This window comes from Archocentrus centrarchus, chromosome 4 (assembly GCF_007364275.1).
Source record: "Archocentrus centrarchus isolate MPI-CPG fArcCen1 chromosome 4, fArcCen1, whole genome shotgun sequence".
In the NCBI taxonomy this organism is placed as follows: Eukaryota; Metazoa; Chordata; class Actinopteri; order Cichliformes; family Cichlidae; genus Archocentrus; species Archocentrus centrarchus.
The window spans coordinates 13,692,949-13,708,925 of record NC_044349.1 but is presented as its reverse complement, the minus strand read 5'-3'; the positions used below and the strand labels follow the sequence as shown (position 1 = coordinate 13,708,925).

Here is a 15,977-nt window from a genome sequence, read left to right as displayed (position 1 = left end):
TTATGTTTGGCTGTTTAACTGTTGACTTTTTGTGTTTGGTATTTCACAGACTAAAACTGATTAAATGGAGAAAAACCTGTCAGATTTATAAGGGCAGAGACTGTTAGTTGCGGCCCTAAAACTAAGAGAGGTTTTGAGAACTTAAAAGAAAAAAGTCAGGTTCCTCAAACTGTTAAGTTTCAGATATACGGATTAAGCAGAGAGCAGCTTGACTGATAATATCCGGGTTAAAGGTTGTAATTTTGTAACGCTGCTCGGGTTTGATTCACAATCTATTTCCGCGTTGTTAGCGTATTAGCATTAAGCTACCTGGTCTCTGAAAAGTAGTTCAGTGTCTGGTTAATCCCAACTTTTCAACACAGACATCTGTTCGACAAAAGGAGGTACAGCTTCAAGATCTCCGGGCAGAAAGTGTAAGATGAAAACGTGTGATTATTTTTTTGTTTTGCTTTGTTTCTTACGTTTTCTGATTTGTGCTGTTCTGGTTTACCTCGTAGCTAGCTTGCTAGTTTCTGTTCTGTTTATAATGGGCGGCTAACCTGTTAGCTTCCAGCGGCTCATGTTATCCTCGGGGAGTTTGGATTATTGGATGATTAGGCAAACTTTGACATTTAAGAGGCACTCGGACAGAAGTTGTCTTTTAGACGGTTATTAGCGTTAATCAGCGGGTGTGTCAGTCTGAGCAGAAATGGTGAAACAGTCGCTGTCTCTGACGTGAATCTGCGTTTTTATGGTATGGATGCAACAGAATATGGACAAACTGAGAGGACGATCTCAGAGAGGTTAACGTTAAAAGTGAAACGTTACGTAGCGTCTGAAGAGTCCGCGATTAATTATCCCAAACTTGCAGTCAGAAGTGACACAGCAGTTTTTAAATGTGCACCACTATTTTGAGGATGTTCAGACAGGTGTTGGGTACAGTAAGGTGGGATATTTCCAATATTTTATTATTTATATTTAGTTTGTTTGCTGTTCAGCACTTCAGGGTCTCCCTTTCTCATGAACTTTTAATAAACTCTAAAGTAAGACTACAGTTTTTAACATTTGTGATACATGTTTTAAATGATAAAGGCATGTTTCTTGTTGAATGATATACACTCACTGGGCACCTCATTAGGTACACCTTTCTAGTACCAGATTGGACGCCCATTTGCTTTCAGAGCTGCCTTAATACTTCGTAACACTGACTGCATGTCTTTTGACTGTGGGAGGAAACCAGAGTACCCAGAGAAAACCCCACAAACATGGGAGAACATGCAAGCTTCGTACAGAAAGGCAGGATGATTTGAGCTTTGTGACATGGTTTATTATCCTGCTGGAAGCAGCCATCAGAAGATAAGTACACTGTGATCATAAAGGCACGGACATGGTCGGAAGCAACACTCCAGTAGGCTGCAGCATTTAAATGATGCTCAGCAACAGGCCCCAAGTGTGCCAAAAAAAATAATTGCCGCACCATTACACCACCACCAACCTGAATTGTTGATAGGAGGCAGGATCCATGCTTTTATGATTACATCAAATTCTGTCTCTCTTGGTTTGAGAACTGAAGAAACCTTTTGGGTGAGAGGTGAAACCTCTTTAAGAAACAAAAAGAAGTCCAGTTACCCTTTTTTCAAGCTCCAGAGATCAAATTCTGACCCTGTCATCTGAATGATGCAGCAGAAATTGAGGCTCATCAGACCAGGCAACATTTTTCTAATCATCTATTGTGTAGTTTTGGTGAGCCTGTATGAATTGTAGCCTCAGTTTTCTGTTCTTAGCTAACAGGGTGGCGCCTGGTGTGGTCTTCTGCTGCTGTAGCCCATCTGCTTCAAAGTGTTGTGTATTCAGAGATGCTCTTCAGCATACCTTGGTTGTAATGAGTGGTTATTTGATTTTCTGTTGCCTTGCTATCAGCTTGAAGCAGTCTTGCTGTTCTCCTCTGACATCAACAAGGCACTTTGACCCAGAGAACTGCTGCTCACTGGATACTTTCTTTTTTCCAGAACATTCTCTGTAAACACCAGAGAGGTTGTGTGGGAAAATCCCAGCAGATTAGTAGTTTCTGAAATACTCAGACCTGAAATCACCTTTCTTCCCCATCCATTTTGGTGCTCAGTTTGAACTTCAGCAGATCTTGACCATGTCTACATGCCTAAATGGATTGAGTTGCTGCCATGTGATTGGCTGTTTAGACATTTGCTTTAACAAAGAGTTAAACAAGTGTACCTAACAAACTGGCTGGTGAGTGTATGTCATTCCCACTATGCTCAGCATGGCAAAAATGCCTCAAGTTGACTAACGTCTGGAAAAGTACTGTAGTGTGCTTATACACCATGTTCAGGAGCCAGGCAGCAGAACAGCCTACAGTCCTGCAGTAAAATGTGTAGTCGCAGTGTGAAATTTGTCACAGTTATGACACAGACGTTGAAGTGTCCGAGTCATGCAGCTGAGTCACACTCAGTAAGATTCCACGTGAGAAATGCTTAGCTGGAATATGGCAAGCTGAAGAACGGCAGCTCCTCCATGAAGAAGTGCAGAGATGTGGGCCAAGAACAGAGCCCCAACCCCAGTAACAGTTTCACCGTTCATAGCATTTGAGCTTAGCTTAGCTTAGGGATTGCTCTAGTTTCTGTTTGTTTCTGTTATTATTAGACTTCGAGTTAGACCAGGTGTTTTCATGCTGTTACCTGAAAAGGTCTTGAATTTCTGCGATCTAGAAAGAAACGTCCTCAGTTTTTTATGTCGCTGCCTGGTGTTTTACAGGGTGTCAGGTCTGGCTCAGTCTGGTTGAACAGTTAATGCACAGAGTAAAGAGGCCGAAAATTGAAGACAAAACAGAAGACGGTGCGGAAAGGTAGGGGAAACTTAAAGCTGTCTGACAGTCGCTTGGTTTGCATTTTCAGCTTGATCAAGTCATTTTAAAAATTCTCATAGTGAGTTTTAAATGGGTTTCAGGCAGAGATTAACAAAATTATAATAGTATTTGCTAAGGGTGTTAGCTCTATGGATGTTTACAGGAATTTATTAGCTTTGTAGGTATTTGATCATTGACCAAAGTGAAAATATTGACCTGCTGTTGGCGAACTTTCATGCCAATCCATGCAGTGTTTGTTGAGATGGGCATACTGACTTGTTCCAGTATCTCACCTTAAAAAGTCTATTCCAAATAAATAAAACTTTAAAGAGCATTTGAGGGTTGTTTTTGACACTTTAGATAGGCTCCTAAATTTAGAAGCCTAATAGGTCTGTTTTTGGTAAATGAATCATCTTCAACACACACACACACACACACACACACACACATTTGTGGACTGAGTGTAGAGTGATCTCACTAACCAGCCTAAATGTCTGTCAACAGCGTGAGAGCGGCACTGGCAGGCATGACCGGAGTGGACGAGCTCTCAGACAGCACAGAGGTGGTGGAGATGGAGGACGTGAGTTCCACCCAGTTCCAGGTGGAGAAGCATACGTGGGATGGCCTGCGGAAGATCATCCACAACAGCCGTAAAAACACCGGCGTGGTTATCAACAAGGCACCGCACGACTTCCAGTTCATCCAGAAAGATGAGAGCAGTCCGCACTCTCACCGCATCTACTACCTTGGTGAGCAGCGGTAACAGAAACCTGACGTCTGACACGTTGCACATGAACGTTTGAAAATAAGGCACGCCAAGAAATGTCATTTTTCTACAAACCCTGTTTAAAGAAATGATAAATCTTAGCTTAGAGAGGTGTTTTTAGCGGCCGTGACTTGTTGGCTTGCAGATTCAGTGGCTTCCGTTCAGTCACTTTGAAAGGTAGCACACGTCTGTGAAAAATCTGTGGATGCAGCTGGTGAGTCAGAGCTGCCAGCCTGCACCTGTTTTCAAGCTCATTTGATTTCCACAAAGCTGCACTGGCTTCACTGCGTGATGGAGAAAATGTGGAACAACATTTTGCATTGTGGACATATTTCTGCTTTTTTTCCCTCTGTTGCAGCTGTAGCACACGAGATTTCTGTAAAATGGTTGCTGTTTTTTGTTGCTCTGTCTCACGCAGAATTGTAGTTTTTATCTGGCTGTAGTCAGCTGTGTAATGTGGGCTAAATTTAGTCTATTAGACCTGCACCCATAATGGTTTGGTTATTGTCTGTTATAAGGAGTCAGGCCTTAATAGTTGTTGCCTGGTCTGAATGCTCTTTTTTAAAAAATTTTTTAGAAATATATTTAGACCTTAATTGTGACTAGAAGTGTGTAGTAGAAGATGTTCAATAGATGTTGACCTCATGGCTGTTTTTCTGCGTTGTGCTATATTTATGCTGGCTTTACCATCATCTTTTAATTGCTGTTTGCTTCCTCACTGTCTGCCATTTAGCTGAAGTTATGCATTTTGCTTTAAAGCCTTCCAAAACTGACTTAATAGATTTGTTGTTGAATCTCAAATATAGCTACCCCTGCAAAAAAACCAAGTACAAAACAACAACCTACTTCAGGCTTTTAAAATAACTTCTTACACAAGTATTTTTTTTTCCTCCTTTCTCTGAGCTGCATAGTTAGATTATTGGAACATTTTATAACACAAATGTGTTGTCTTTGTGAAACAGCTGTGGTGTAGCTGCCTTTTTGTGCCGTTATGCACAGAGAGCAGAAAGCAAAGCCAGATAGCAGCCACAAGACGACTGCACCACACGTACAGCAGCCTGCATGTTTGCAATCCAGACAGCCGTATTCTGGGAAATTATTAGTGGATTATTAAGGAAGATTTTGCTTGTGTAGAGACATAACGTGTGTGAACAAAACTTTTTAGAGATGATGTGGTGGTGTGTGGGTCGCCTATTCAGCTCAGTGAGCTAAACTGGCACCTCATGCAATATGTTTTAAAGTCCTCTGTAAGAAGCTTCTGTAAGCCACCGGCACTGCTGCAAACCTGAGTTGAACCGAGACACGTCTACAACAAGCCAGGCTAGCTTTGCTCGGGCTCATGCATTCTGTGGTTTGTTTCCTCACAGGAATGCCTTACGCCAGCAGGGAAAATGCATTACTCTACTCTGACATTCCCAAGAAGATCCGCAAAGATGCCCTGCTGGTTTTGTCATGGAAACCAATGTTGGATCACTTTCAGGTGAGGAAGATTTTTAGTTCTGGTCTTTGTATCCACGCTGACATTTTGACATTTATTTCAGACATCTTTTCCCACCTCCTGAGACCCAAGGACAGTGGGTTTATTTTACAGCATAACACAATAAAGTCAGCATTGCTTAACAAAGTATAAAACACTGTCAAGCAGAGTGACGTAAAAGGTTCAAAAAAGCGGAAAGGTAATGTCCCCATATGAGAATGTGGGGTCCCGGGAGATTAAAGGGGCTTATTGATTTTCTGTCATTTATTTACAGTGATGATTTCGAAGTCTGTATGCAGTAAGACATTTGAAAATTGCAGGTGAATTTATATAAAAATGTTTCTTGCAAGTCAAAAGCAAGACTGTTGCCCGTTCTGTTGTCATTGTGCTCTCACTTTGAACACGTACAGATGTATTTAAGCTGACACGGTACCTCAAAAGCACAATTAACTCTTACTATCCGCATAAAATCTCGCATAGTGAGTCGACAGATTGCTAGTGTCCACTTGCAGCATTCACAAACTGATCAGTATTGAAATAAGAGGCACAGAAAGTGGACTTCTCATATTAAACCAAAGCCTGTGCCGGGCTGAAGTTGAGCACCGGCCAAGCGGCTCCTCTGGTCGTTGGGCTTCCGCGTCAGCAGCGAGTGCAGCCAGGAAGCAGAGTGATTGGGACTGATGTCACAGGGCCAGTTACGACTCAGGGATTGCACCACAGAATATACGTTTTACAAAAAAAAAAAAAAATTAATTAAAGAAAATGCTGAAGAGTTAATAACAGAGCAGTGACATCGACCACGGCCATCATATAATGAATGAGTGAAAAGAAGTTAAATCTGACTGCAGTTGCATGTTGTTGTTGTCAGCTGTTGGGTCTTTTCTGGAGGCTGACTAGTCAGAACAAAGCTGGTTAAAACAGTCTTGTCTGAACCGACAGGCTGCGTAGAGGACCTGTAAAAGATTAATGCGTGTTTTTAATATCCTCTGAATAAAAACATAGACCTGGAAATGTGTAGGATGTGTCCCCTTTAGGAGCATTTAATTATTTAGAGGTTTTATTGTGAACCATTTCCTAAATAATTGCACCTCTCCTTATGGAGCTTAAAGCTGCTGTTGTAAATCTTCTCCTAAAGACAAAATAACTAGAACACTCAGGTCACATGAGACCATGTGATTGATGTTAATTGCTATCCAGCTGGTCTGCACTGATTTCACAAACAGAACCTGCTCCTGCTGAATAGAGAGAAAAGCTTGTATTTTCCGGTCCATGGAGATTCTCTCTGTAATTTAGGAATTTGGTCATGTTTTGTTTGTTTTTTTTTCCATGCTGTGAATGAACTGTCTTTGACCTTGACTTTGGTCGCGGTCATCATCACGTTGTGTGTTGTCTCGTCCTGACCTCAGGCCAGCCCTCACCACGGATGCTTCTCTCGGGAAGAAGAGCTGCTGCGAGAGAGGAAGCGTTTGGGGGTGTCTGGCATCACCTCCTATGACTACCACCGACCCAGCGGCCTCTTCCTGTTCCAGGCCAACAGCAGTCTGTACTACTGCCGTGATGGCGGGAACAACAGCTTCATTGTGAGTTAAAGGGCAGTTAAGTAAGACTTTCACTGCTGCAGAGCACAGACTGAATATTACAGACTCGATGAGGCTAATTGGTGAGGACTTCTGATTTTTGTGAGTCACCAACCATAAAAACCAACCATTTGAAGTTTTCTCCAAACCCTGCAAAGGATAAGCAGGGAAAATAATGAAGCCATTCTAATGCACCAGGCATGTAAATTTATCTTTATAGCTGATACAATAGCAGGGCTGATACGAGGGTTGGGCAAAGTGGGAGAAGCATAGGGTGTTTGAAAATTTGGGTATATATATATATATATATATATATATATATATATATGTATGTGTGTATATATATATAATGTATGTGTGTGTATATATATGTATATATGTAGAACTACCTTATTGTCACTTGTGAGCAGCCAAACGTTTGTGATACAGCTTTGTTTTCATATGGAGATTGATCAAAAATGAAAAGGAAGCAAAATTTTAGGACTTTCTGGTAGTTCCTGAAAATATGTTACTGTTAATTCATTCCGATTATCGGCTGCATGTTGGAAGGAAGAAGCTCTTTGCAATAAAATACTATTTCTACATTATAAGTTTACTATCAGGTAATGAAACGGCAGCTGTTGCCTCAGATGTCTTACATTTAATGTTTACCCCCCCCCCCCCAGACTTCTCCAAAGAATCCCACAGAGATTAAGAGCCAGCATTTGGGCACACGCATGGACCCCAAGATATGCCCCGGTGACCCCAGCTTCGTCGGCTTCATCAACAACAATGACATCTGGGTGACCAGTATAGAGACTGGAGAAGAGAGGAGACTCACCTTCTGCCACAAAGGTCTGAACTGAATTGTACTCACACCCCAAATCCCCCAATCCTGCCGGTCTGAGACTAAAGTTCAGTTTGTCTGTTGTGCTGATTTTCACTCCATCGTTCTGTTATCCCAGCTGTGAGAGAGAAAGTTCACTTCAATTCTCTAGTTTATTGGAGTTAAAATCATTTCATTAAACTAACCAACTAGACTTAAAAGCATTTTTAATACATCCATTTTCTCCCTTTCGCTTTGTCACACACAAACATTTCATTACATTCTGACAGTTTGGGTTGAAGAAAAGCACTCACACTCAGCACACTGAAGTTCGTGGTGTTTGTGGTATATTTGGGGCTGTGAGACACTTTCCTGTGAATTGTAGTCGTGATGCATGGAGGCAGCTGTTGGAGAGATTTAATAAATAATGGTACCAGATGTTTATTGAGCTTGAGGCCAGCATAACCGCGCCTGAGCCTACCTGCTCAAGTTGGCCACAGCACCGTATACTTAACCATTCCCAAGCATGAAATAAACTGGACTGGAGGTCAGACACTGTCAGGGATGGCACAGCCGTCCTAGTGTGAACACCTGAGTCTCTCTTTGTTTTAACATGTTTTCATTGTAGGTATTGATAACCCCAAAGAGGATCCAAAATCTGCCGGCGTAGCCACTTTTGTCACCCAGGAAGAGTTTGATCGCTTCACTGGATACTGGTGGTGTCCAACTGCTCGTGAAGGTGAGTGCACCGATTTTTGTAGTGAATGTTTATTAGAATAAATTAAATTAGGAAAAATTTGTGGGATCAATCAGTTGTTCATAGAGGACACACACATGAATAATTTCTCCAACCTTTGACGTACCGTTCGTTGCAAAGTCTTCTCAATAATTGTCACACCTTCTTGCTTTTCTGGCTGTTTCTCATTGGCTCAGAGGCGGATGGCGGTAAAACCCTGCAGATTCTGTATGAGGAAGTGGATGAGTCTGAGGTTGAGATCATCCATGTCCCGTCTCCGGCTCTGGAAGAGCGAAAGACGGATGTCTACAGATACCCACACGCAGGTATCAAATCACCAGAAACCTGCACGAGTTTTCTGGTTTTGTTTCTTTTTTGACAGAATGCATGTCCAGTGAAAGGTTTCACGCTTATTGTGTATACATGTTATTTTTCTTGTGCCATTCAGTCGGTTAACCCTAATTCTTTATGCTGGGTGTAGGTTTTGTTTATATATGTGCTTATATAAAATGGTTGCTTTTTTTTTTGTGCATAAATCAACTTACTTTCTTTTGCAGGCAGCAAGAATCCTGATATCACCCTCAAAATAGCAGAAATACAGACAGACAGTCAAGGCAGAGTAAGTGTTCATTCAAAACCTCCAGAAATGTGGTTTGTTGTGTTCTTTCGTTATTCCACCCAGAGTGAACGGAGCACTGATGTGATCTGGTCTGGTTGGTGTTTTTCTCCCTCAGATTGTTAGCACGCAGGAAAAGGAGCTACCTGTTCCCTTCACCAGCCTGTTCCCACGTGCCGAGTACATCACCAGAGCCGGATGGACCAAAGACGGTCGATAGTAAGCTAGAAAAAACAAAGCATAAAGAAGCCAAGAAGTAGATAAGTTGGTGTCAGTATGCGGCGCATGTTCCTGTTCCCAGCCGTCATACCTGTCCTCTTTGTGTGTGTGTCAGTGCATGGGCGGTGTTGATGGACCGACGGCAGCAGAATCTCCAGTTGGTCCTGCTGCCTCCCGAACTCTTCATCCCAGCGCATCAGGACGAAGCCAAAAGACAGGAGAGCCTGGAGGCCCTCGGAGACTTGGTCCATCCTTTCGTCATTTACCAGGAGACCAGTGATATCTGGATCAATGTGAGTGCCAGCAGCACATTTTTAATAATCCTGGGGCGTTCTCAGATTAGTTTTCCCCTCGTGTCTCAGTCAGATTTGAGCTTCTCAATCAGAGTGGCACAGAGACAGATATCTACTGAAGTTTACAATTAAAGCTAATTACTTTAAATATAATCTTAACTCAGGGGTTCTAAGCAATGAGAAAAGATCAAAAACATTGTTTGGTTTTCCTACAGGTCCATGACATTTTCCATCCTTTCATCCAAACCAATGATGATGAGATTACCTTCATCACAGTAAATGAGTCTAAAACAGGCTTCTGCCACCTGTATAAGATCACCTCAGTGATACAGCGGGGCAGATATAACTGGGCCAAAGGCTACACACACTCTGAAGGTAACAGCATGTGGAGTGCACAGGTGGGAGACATGCAGAGTAACTCAATTGTACTATTTGTGCTACTTTGATTTGTATATAAAGCATGTCTTTGACATGGTTTATTTTGTTAACAGTCCTGTTACGTGAGGATGTTATTTCTCCATTCGTGTTGTAGTTGTACTGCGCTGTGTGAATTTTGTTTTGCATTTTGAGTTCAGTTTTGTCACGACACATTTGCTCCTCTGTCATCAGATGATTTTAAGTGTCCAGTCAAAGAGGAGGTGACAGTGACCAGTGGGGAGTGGGAGGTGCTGGCCAATCACGGCGCAAAGGTAAAACCCTTACCCACCCCTGTATGTAGGTTACTGACATTCCCAGCAGTAACTCAAAACTCTTTTTTTATGCAGAAATAAAGTCTCCTGAATGAATAGAGTAGGGTTGGGTGATTATAGCATCACAATTATATCACGATATTTCAAGAACATTTGCGATGATGATACATGAGCATTTACTCATAATAATGTAGAAATGTTATTTTCTTTATTTGCCTAAAAAAGCCAAATAACAAAGATGTGTATTAGAACACCTCACTAAAGGAGATACCTGCTTACTGCACTCTGTAACTTATCTGACTTTTTTTGTTTGTGTGTAAACAAAATGTCCCAACAATTTTCTTCCCCCCCCCCCTCATTTGCACAGCGTTCATCCAGCCCTCAGATTTGGGTGGATGAAGCAGCAAAGCTGGTTTACTTTCAGGGAACCAAAGACTCTCCTCTGGAGCACCACCTCTACGTGGTGAGCTACGAATCACCGGGTGAAATTGTCCGACTCACCAAACCGGGCTTCTCCCACAGCTGCTCTGTGAGCCAGGTATCTGAGCACACACACGTGTACCGCTCTGTGTGACCTTTTGTTAGTTTTTAGCACAAACAAATTCTCCACTACTTGTCATGTTGTTAGGATTTATTATTTTAAATGTAAAATTAGAGGTTAACCGCTGCCTTGCTCCCTTTTAACAGTTTCCTGTTGAAATTTTTGCATATGATGTATTAGCAGTATTTCACCTGTCCTGTTTTGTCAATTAAAACACATCATTTTCATACCTGTGTTATGCGAGTTAGGCTTTCGCAATTAAAATACAGACGAGAGCCTGACGAGAAAAAAAAAGTAACCTTCACATTGAGATATGTATATAAAGCGTTTCCATGCACTTATAAATTGAATTGTAAATGTAATTTTCAGGGATGTTTTCTAATTCTGAGCCGTCTGTTTTCTTTCACGCAGACCTTCGACATGTTTATTAGCCATTACAGCAGCTTGACCACTGCGCCATGTGTTCACATCTACAAGCTGACTGGCTCAGACGGCGACCCTCTGCACAAAGAGCCCGAGTTTTGGGCGAGCATGATGGAGTCTTCTGGTACTGAATTCTCCTCCAAACCAAACAGATTTTGTTATTTTTATCAGATGGTCCATTGTTTGGCAGCTTTGCCTCCCTGTTTATTTAATTTTCTAGTTCTGCTTGTTGAAGAAAAACCAAAACTTGATGTGTACATATTGTAAAGTTTTCTTTTTTGTTGTTGTTCCAGCTTTCCCACTTGATGGCAAGCCTCCAGAGATCTTTAGCTTCACAGGAAAGTCGGGCTTCGAGGTGTACGGCATGTTGTACAAACCGGAGAAGCTGGTCCCCGGAAGGAAGCATCCCACCGTCGTCTTTGTTTATGGCGGTCCTCAGGTTCGCTCTCCCACGGTTCATTCGTAGTGTGTGGCATCAGAAAGTGTAGAGGAATGGCGGTTTTGTTCTGTGTGAACTTCTGTAAGCCAAATGCATCAAACAGATAGCGTGCTTAATGGAAGCATATAAATAATTACAAATATTTACTGGCTTGGTGGAGTTTTCAAGTAAACAGCAGGACCAGAAAGCATATCTACAACGTGGATCTAACCTCATCAGTTATATCCACAGTTGGCTTTTCTTTGTTGGTTAGTGGACATAGGAAATTTTTCACAATGACATGAACGTCATTTTTATTTTCTTCCAGGTGCAGTTAGTGAATAACTCTTATAAAGGGGTGAAGTACCTACGGCTGAGCACGCTGGCCTCTTTGGGCTACGTTGTGCTCGTTATCGATGGGCGGGGCTCCTGCCAGCGAGGCCTCAAGTTTGAAGGAGCTGTGAAGGACAAAATGGTAAATGTCATATCAGAAACATGCATTGCTCTGTCAGAGAATCACTTATATTTGTAAATTAGACTCTTTTCTTTGTTTTTGACTGTAACAAGAAAGCAGCTGAGTGAAATAACTTTCTTCTCCGTCCAGGGTCAGGTGGAGATTGAAGACCAGGTGGAGGGTTTGAACTACATAGCAGACAAGTACAAGTTTGTAGACCTGAGTCGAGTTGCCATCCACGGCTGGTCGTACGGAGGCTTCCTGTCCCTCATGGGCCTCATCCACAGACCGGACGTCTTTAAGGTTGAAACCAAAAACATTCATTCTGATAAGTGGCAGATTGAGTTTGATGCACAAGCAAAAAGCTTGAAGTATGTTTACAAGAACAGCAGATGGTTTTTTTTTTTTTTTTAGGTGTTCTCTTTGCTCTATTTTTGTCAAGTTTTACACAATTGATTTATCTTTTTTGCTTTAATCTTACTTCATAACAGAGACACCCTGCTGTTATCATAAGTTTAAGTAGCAGAAAGTAATCCTGTGGATCTTCAGGTACTTACAGTTACTTTAGTTATCATTAAAAAAAGAAGCTTTTCAAGAAGCCTTTTGGTATCGCTTTGTATAACTGTTATTTACTTACAGTGCTTCAAATAGCTTCATTATTATTTAAATATGAAACAGTAGATTCTAATCTGAAACTTCACTTTTCATTAAGATGATTCAGAGGAAGAAATAATAAAGCAGACCGCTGTTTGATCTCCTCTTTGTTGATTAGGTTGCTATCGCGGGAGCTCCAGTGACGTTGTGGATGGCCTATGACACCGGCTACACGGAGCGATATTTGGACACCCCTGAAAAAAACCAGCAGGGATACGAAGCTTGTTCTGTCGCCCTACACGTCGACAAACTGCCCAATGAGTGAGAAATATTTGCTGTCAATGCTTTTAATGCATTTATGACACATTATTATTCAGTTATTATTTTACTGCATCCATCAGACAGCTGAGACTATAGTATGACTTCTGACTAGACTAGGCTATACCGTGTGTTATCTACTGCTTTCTCTAGTGTACACATTGTGTAACATGCTAATACCATAATGTGATGATTTACAGACCATTTGAAGTGCAAAATAAGACATCAAGTGTTTATAAAGAACCGATGCCCGTTTTGAATTTTGCAATGCCTTTCAAAAAACTTGGGTCAGGACGAGCAAAACAGTAGAAAAATTGTGTAATATTTAAAAAAAAAAACTGTTGAAATGCTTGACAACTAATTAGGATAATTTTAGGTATAAAAACTGTGTTATAAGGAGATCATTTGTGGTGCATAATACCATCAAAAGATGAAGAGAATCATCACAAATCTCCACACCTCTGAAAGCCCATTGAATGAGGAGAGGGAGCATCCAGAAAAGGCAGCATTTGTGGAAGGATGGGAGGTTGTGTGGGTGCATTTCTGTGTGTGGTGCTGCTAACTTGCAGTGTAACTAAATCTGTTAAGGTGCCATTAATGCTGAACCATGCATACGGTTTTTGGAAGAACGTGCTGACGTCCAGAGGTCTTTTTCAGGGAAAGTCCTGCTTATTTTTGCAAGAGAAGGAAGGCAAACTCACACATACAACAACAGCGTAGTTCTGTAGTAAAATCATGTTAAACTCGGCCGCCTGCAGTCCAGACCTGACACCTACTGATAATATACGAGCAATTATGAAACAAACAAGCAAAAAAGCAAAAAAAAAGTAAATGAGGAATTTTGCTCTGTGGTGTAACACAGTGGGAAGCATGCCGCTGCCTCAAGTTTGTTCTTTTGTTAGGCCTCAAATCAGTGTTTTATAGATTGTCTTTTTGCAATTTTGCAGTAATTTATTTTGCACAAATATTTCTGCTTTTACAGAGTTCCAACCTTTTTGAAACAAGTGATGTGCACATGTTGTCCTGGAAATGATAGGCTCCATTTCCTGCTACAATTCATAAACATGGGTTAAAATAAATAAGACTGTGCATATTTGTGATTAATACAGGCCCAACAGGTTGCTGATCCTGCATGGATTTCTAGATGAGAACGTGCACTTTTTCCACACTAATTTCCTCGTGTCTCAACTCATCCGAGCAGGGAAGCCATACAGCCTGCAGGTACGACCCTTTACTGATGTGTACTGACTTTAGATGTGAGACAGGGTCCGAGTGAGTTTAATTGTGAGACTGGCATTTTTCAACATCACAGGAAGCAACAGCAGCAAGCAGGAATTCTTCCTCTTTGGCACTAACACATTTGTTTGTGGTTCCCTTTTTCCAGGTGTACCCCAACGAGCGGCACAGCATCAGATGTCCAGAGTCTGGAGAGCATTATGAGATTACACTGCTGCACTTTCTCCAGCAGAACCTCTGATAAGCCTTTTGACACACCAACCTTCCCTCCTCGCTTCCTGCCCTTGTCTCCTTTTCCACATTCCTCCATTTATCCAACGCCACGTCACCTCTCACTTCCTCGATTTTTATAATCTGTTGAATGCAAGCTATGCCAAATCCCATCACACCTCGACAGCTGTTTGTCTTAAAGGTGCTCCAGCATTTTAGCATTAATAAATCATTACGGGACTCCTATGGAGATGTCAGTATAACTGGCATTGACTGACTATCACTGAGGGGGAGCCACTTGTAGCCTTTAGGCTGGATTAGGCTTTGAGGAGAGAGCCGATTGGTTGCTTGAAGCCACAAAACAAGCAGGGGGCGCTATTCACCAGGAGGAACTGTAGCTTTCAGAGTTTGTTGTGACAGTAATGATGATTGATGCTAAACATGCTGCGCCAACACAATCGATTCATCAGCAATGCAAAAAGAACAGAAATGGACCTGCAGTGCCCAGTTTTTGAAGTGGTTTGTCTTTTTTTTTCTCTCTTTGGTGCCATTCTTTTCTAAGAGCTTTTTTGTTTTGTTTTGTTTAAGAATTGTGTTTTTTTCTGGGATCCAACTGACACAGATATTGCTTTTTCTTCCTGTGAATAAACACTGATGTGAAGTAAGTAAATGTAAAGCTCTGAAAGAGCAAACAAGCAGCGCTTAACCCTCCTTGTCATACACTTTGTAGTCTTTTTGTGCTTTGAGATTTCTCTTATGTGCTGTCAAAGATGACTTTTATGTGGCATGCCAAGTTAAATGCCACATTTTTATTATGTATTAATAAAATTTATACTTTTATTGCTATCTAATCATTCATAAATGGAAATATGTAGCAACCTGTTGCTGCTTCACTCAGTCACATGCTTTAACTTTCTTGGGAGCTTCTTTTTTTCTTCTGCTGCTGAGGACTTTTGCACAGTACATGTTTGCCTTGGTGCCAACAAAGTGAACTATAAGATGTTCGACAGAACTGTTGGCAGTCTGAGGTGCCTTTGCAAGAGTTTTAGAGCGCCCGCTCACATCGTGCATATCAGGGAACCTGTTAGAGTACCTCAAGTGTCTGACGAACATCTGTAAGATGAGCTGCCATGACATGGTATCTGTACATGGTTAAATGTACTCTCAGATATTGAAGAAATAAACAGAAGTGAACAATCTTTATTCAAAGTCTGCTCGCCAGGTTAAATGTGTTCTCAAAGGTGTTTTCATTGATGATTTTGAGGGGAAATAAAGTGAAATGAATCAAATTAAGCTACAAAATGAAAATTGTTTCAGGTTCAAAGATTAAGGAATATCACAAGGGAGGATCTATTTTCTCAGCGTTTACAAAACAATATATTCATCTGAGTAAGAGCCGCTGATTCCAGCACACTTTCCACCTACTGCTGAAATACTTCAACCATTACTGATTACATGACACAGTGTTCAGCCTTTAACAAAACTGAATATTATTCAGGCCAGTTCATTATTAAATTTAGGAATCCATTTTTAATAAAATATACTAAAAACATGTAAGACTAACTTAGTTAAAAAAGTTTGGGTCAGTGCATATTGAATGTATTCGGTATCTTCAGTAAACTGAATTTAAATCTATTCATGAACATGTAATGCTGCACAGGTTTGTTATTGCAGAGCACTGACTTGATTAGATCATTATTCTATTTCTGTGTGGCTGACTTTTTAGATAAATACAAATAACAAAAAAGAACAAAACTTTAAATGTT

At 41.2% G+C, this 15,977-nt stretch overlaps 1 protein-coding gene across 3 annotated transcripts; it reads left to right on the top strand.

The window, feature by feature from the left end:
* The first annotated feature begins 257 nt into the window (after positions 1–257).
* Positions 258–15,414, top strand: LOC115779427 (dipeptidyl peptidase 9-like). Of its 3 annotated transcripts, none has more exons than XM_030728086.1 (21): positions 258–413; positions 2,749–2,839; positions 3,344–3,588; positions 4,973–5,085; positions 6,489–6,662; positions 7,325–7,493; positions 8,093–8,203; positions 8,398–8,526; positions 8,758–8,819; positions 8,935–9,035; positions 9,151–9,328; positions 9,544–9,703; positions 9,938–10,017; positions 10,385–10,555; positions 10,970–11,105; positions 11,275–11,420; positions 11,728–11,874; positions 12,004–12,156; positions 12,626–12,768; positions 13,875–13,986; positions 14,150–15,414. In XM_030728086.1, the coding sequence occupies exons 2-21, from the start codon at positions 2,784–2,786 to the stop codon at positions 14,240–14,242; spliced, it is 2,679 nt and encodes an 892-aa protein (XP_030583946.1). In that variant the 5' UTR covers positions 258–413; positions 2,749–2,783; the 3' UTR covers positions 14,243–15,414. The 3 variants fall into 3 exon arrangements, with proteins under 3 accessions (XP_030583946.1, XP_030583948.1, XP_030583945.1); XM_030728085.1 differs by lacking the exon at positions 258–413 and adding an exon at positions 2,304–2,554; XM_030728088.1 differs by lacking the exon at positions 2,749–2,839.
* The last annotated feature ends 563 nt before the right edge of the window (positions 15,415–15,977 follow it).